This window comes from Dichotomopilus funicola (assembly GCF_033296635.1).
Source record: "Dichotomopilus funicola strain CBS 141.50 unplaced genomic scaffold C8A04scaffold_32, whole genome shotgun sequence".
Taxonomy (NCBI): Eukaryota; Fungi; Ascomycota; class Sordariomycetes; order Sordariales; family Chaetomiaceae; genus Dichotomopilus; species Dichotomopilus funicola.
The window spans coordinates 160737-163838 of NW_026944053.1; the positions used below are offsets into that span (position 1 = coordinate 160737).

At 56.1% G+C, this 3102-nt stretch overlaps 1 protein-coding gene across 1 annotated transcript; it reads left to right on the top strand.

The window, feature by feature from the left end:
• Positions 1-254: 254 nt before the first annotated feature.
• Positions 255-1741, top strand: C8A04DRAFT_37353 (uncharacterized protein; the record flags this gene model as incomplete). Its single annotated transcript, XM_062783845.1, has 2 exons — positions 255-911; positions 992-1741. The coding sequence occupies 2 exons, from the start codon at positions 255-257 to the stop codon at positions 1739-1741; spliced, it is 1407 nt and encodes a 468-aa protein (XP_062636926.1).
• Between the last annotated feature and the right edge of the window lie 1361 nt (positions 1742-3102).

Genomic DNA, 3102 nt, shown 5'->3' on the forward strand with positions numbered 1-3102 from the left:
GCCGCGGATTGCCATCACCATTACCGTGGAACCGTTCCAGACCGCTTCACAAGGAGATAAAGGTGGCGTGACTCACACGCCCAGCTACAAGCCCGAGCACCTCGTTGGACTTGGGGTGTTTGCACATCCGCCAATCTCGATAGCCACGGGGATACAAAGGCATTGAAACTTGGCCTCATAACCAAAAACCACCTCCGCGTCTCTACCGTTTTTGCCGCGGCTGTAGAAACCTAACCGACGGACCGCTTTTCACCATGGGAGACGAGTATCGAAGGGGCAGGGCGGAGTTGCCACGGGACAATTCTGAAGACATGCGCTACCCACCTCCCCCCGAAGGCGACGAGCGAAGACGGCCGCCTCAAACTGGCCCAGACGGTGCGGTGTTGCCTCCCATGGCGTACCCACCCCCAGGCCCTCCGTATCAGCCAGACCCGCGCTACCAGGACCGAGGAGCGGGAGGCTATGGGCCGGATCCGAGATATCACCCAGACCCGAGGAGTTGGCCGCCAGAACAGCCACCCCCAAATGGCTATGCCGCCCCAGCAGATGCGCGCTATCCTCCGCAGTACCCTCCCCAGGATCCCCGTCAGTTTGACGACCGGAGGCCGTACGACGATCGGAGACCGTACGATGACCGTCGTCACTACGACGAGAGGAGACAGTACGAGGAACAAAGGATGTACGACGAACAGAGGCAGTACGGAGACCGGAGAGGTTATCCTGAATCGTACTATGATCCTCAGCACCCACCTCCAGGACGGGGTGCTCCTTACCCGCCCGACTACTACCGTTATCCCGCAGGCCCATTCGGGTACGGAATGGGCCCTCCACCACCACCGCCTGCATCTCAACAACAGTCTGCGCCGAGGCAGAGAACCTCGATAGCTTGCCGGTACTGTCGCAAACGAAAGGTATTTTTGATTTGCTAAACATGGAGAAGCAGTTGTTCAGCGAGAGGAAGTGTTGGTTAACTAGTTTGATTTCTTGACAGATCCGCTGCAGCGGGTACACGCATACCACCAACGGCAAATGCACCAACTGTGACAAACTCCGAATCGATTGCATCTTCCAGCCTGTGTCGTCAAATTCATCGGCTGCCTTCGTCCCCGTGTCGGCGGTCCCAGGAGGCGTCCCGCCTGGAACGCCGCTTTTCGGAGCGTACGGCCAGCCTTTGCCCCCATCCTCCTCGTCCGGTCCGCAACCCGCACGCACCTACCCTCACTACGCAGCGGCTGACTACACGCCACCGATGCACTCCCCGACTGGGTCAACATACCTTGCCTCGTACGACGACAAGGATCCCGGGCGTCGGCGAACGCGCCCGCCCGACGAAGAGCACAGCGCTCGCCCGGGCCCCCCGAATTACCCGCCCGACGACGACCCTCGCAGGCGCTCTCCCGTTTCGATCAAGAGCAACGGCACCCCGCCCACCGCGTACCACTCATACCAGCAGAGCCCCTATGACCGAGATCGGCCTCCTACACCGAACCAAAACAGCCCTGGCCGTCCCATGCCGCCACAACAAGTGCAAATGCGAGGCTCGCAGGGCCCGTCGCCACAGACGCCACAGCCACAAGGGCAGCCTTCGGCGCCGCCGCCCAAGGGCCAGGGACCCGCACCGGCTTCTGGTTCCTACTCGTCCAACCCGATGAGTTTGGATCACCTGATGGGCCCTTCGTCCCGCTCTGTTAACGACATTGACCGGAACATGTTGGGCAGGCTGGGCAGTCGGATGCAGTGATTCAGAAAAAAAGCAAAGGCTGGTGCTTGGTAAACGAGTGGACTGTTGGGTTTGAAAAAACGCAACCGAGAACAAGGTTTACTGCAAGTGGGAGCGAAAGAGGGAAGATATCAACCTGGGAACGAGTCATCGTTTTGGGTTCACCGGCCCAGAACCACTGGGCAACCAACCCACCATTGAGGAACCCAGTCGTCCTACTCCGTACCGCTCTACAAACAAACGAAAGAATAATGCAAGTCTAATCCTTTCGTGAGACCTTTTGGCGTTCTGTTACGCCACGTTTCCTCCTTGCTATGTGGTTCTTCCCCCGATATTTTTAGCACACACTTTTTCTTGTTTTGGGAGGGGTCTCCTGTTTCCTTCGTATGGAATTTGCCGAACGAGTTATTCTGGCGGTGCTGTATGACGGGAGGAGGCATTTTGAGCTTGAAAGTTTTGCGAAATGAATGCTACGAAGACTGTGAACGCGGGCCTGGGTGGGATGTCTGAACTGAAGAGAGGGGGGGTTGCGGTTGCCTCTGACATCTGTCCGGGCACGACTATGGTTTTGATTTTTCTTCCCTTGGACGTGTCTTCTTCCTATCTTTTTTCTTCTTCGTTTTTTCGGTTGCATAGGGAAGGAAAGAAAAGGATCGCCTCACGGCCCACCTTGTCATGTCTTCTTGCGTGGTTTCGGTTTTATTTCCTCTGCTTTTTTTATCCCGTCACTCGGCTTCCTAGGCCAGCGGTCCCCGGACTGTGGTCGGTTGTGGTATGCTCCTTTCCCTTGTTATTTCGACACAACATGGGGCTCAGCGATGGGTTTAACGAACGACAAAATGTAAACAGTGTGTGCAAGCAAACTTTTTTTCATTATTTCCTTCAACTTCTAGCTATAGCCACCGTGCTTCTCTGCCGGGTTCGGAGGAAGAAAAGGTCCTCATACTGCTACAGGTAGCAAACGGGCCAGATGTTATATCGGGTGCGAAGCTTTCTTTTTTTTTTTTTTCTCTTACTCTTGGTCGGTCTCTTTGTCGTTATCGTTGACATCAATCAATTTTCTATTCGCCGTCGCTTACTTGCCAACTTTGCTTGCCTGCCTGATCTCCAATTCAGTTGTTCCCGCAGCTACACTACTTAAGTTATCCACTTCCCGGTGGTCCGCGATGGTCAGTTAGGTTACCTTTGAAAGGTATATGTGCTGCTCGGACGTTGAGGGCCCGTCCACCAGCGGGCGGGCCGGCCACAGCGGTGACTAACGATATCGCCCTCCCGCGCCCATCGCCTGCGGCCCCAGGGGCCCCCAACTGGGTTACACCGTACAGGGGAAAGAACAGGAGAGAAAAAGGACGAGGGTGGGACAGCGAGGGGTGAAAAATGGA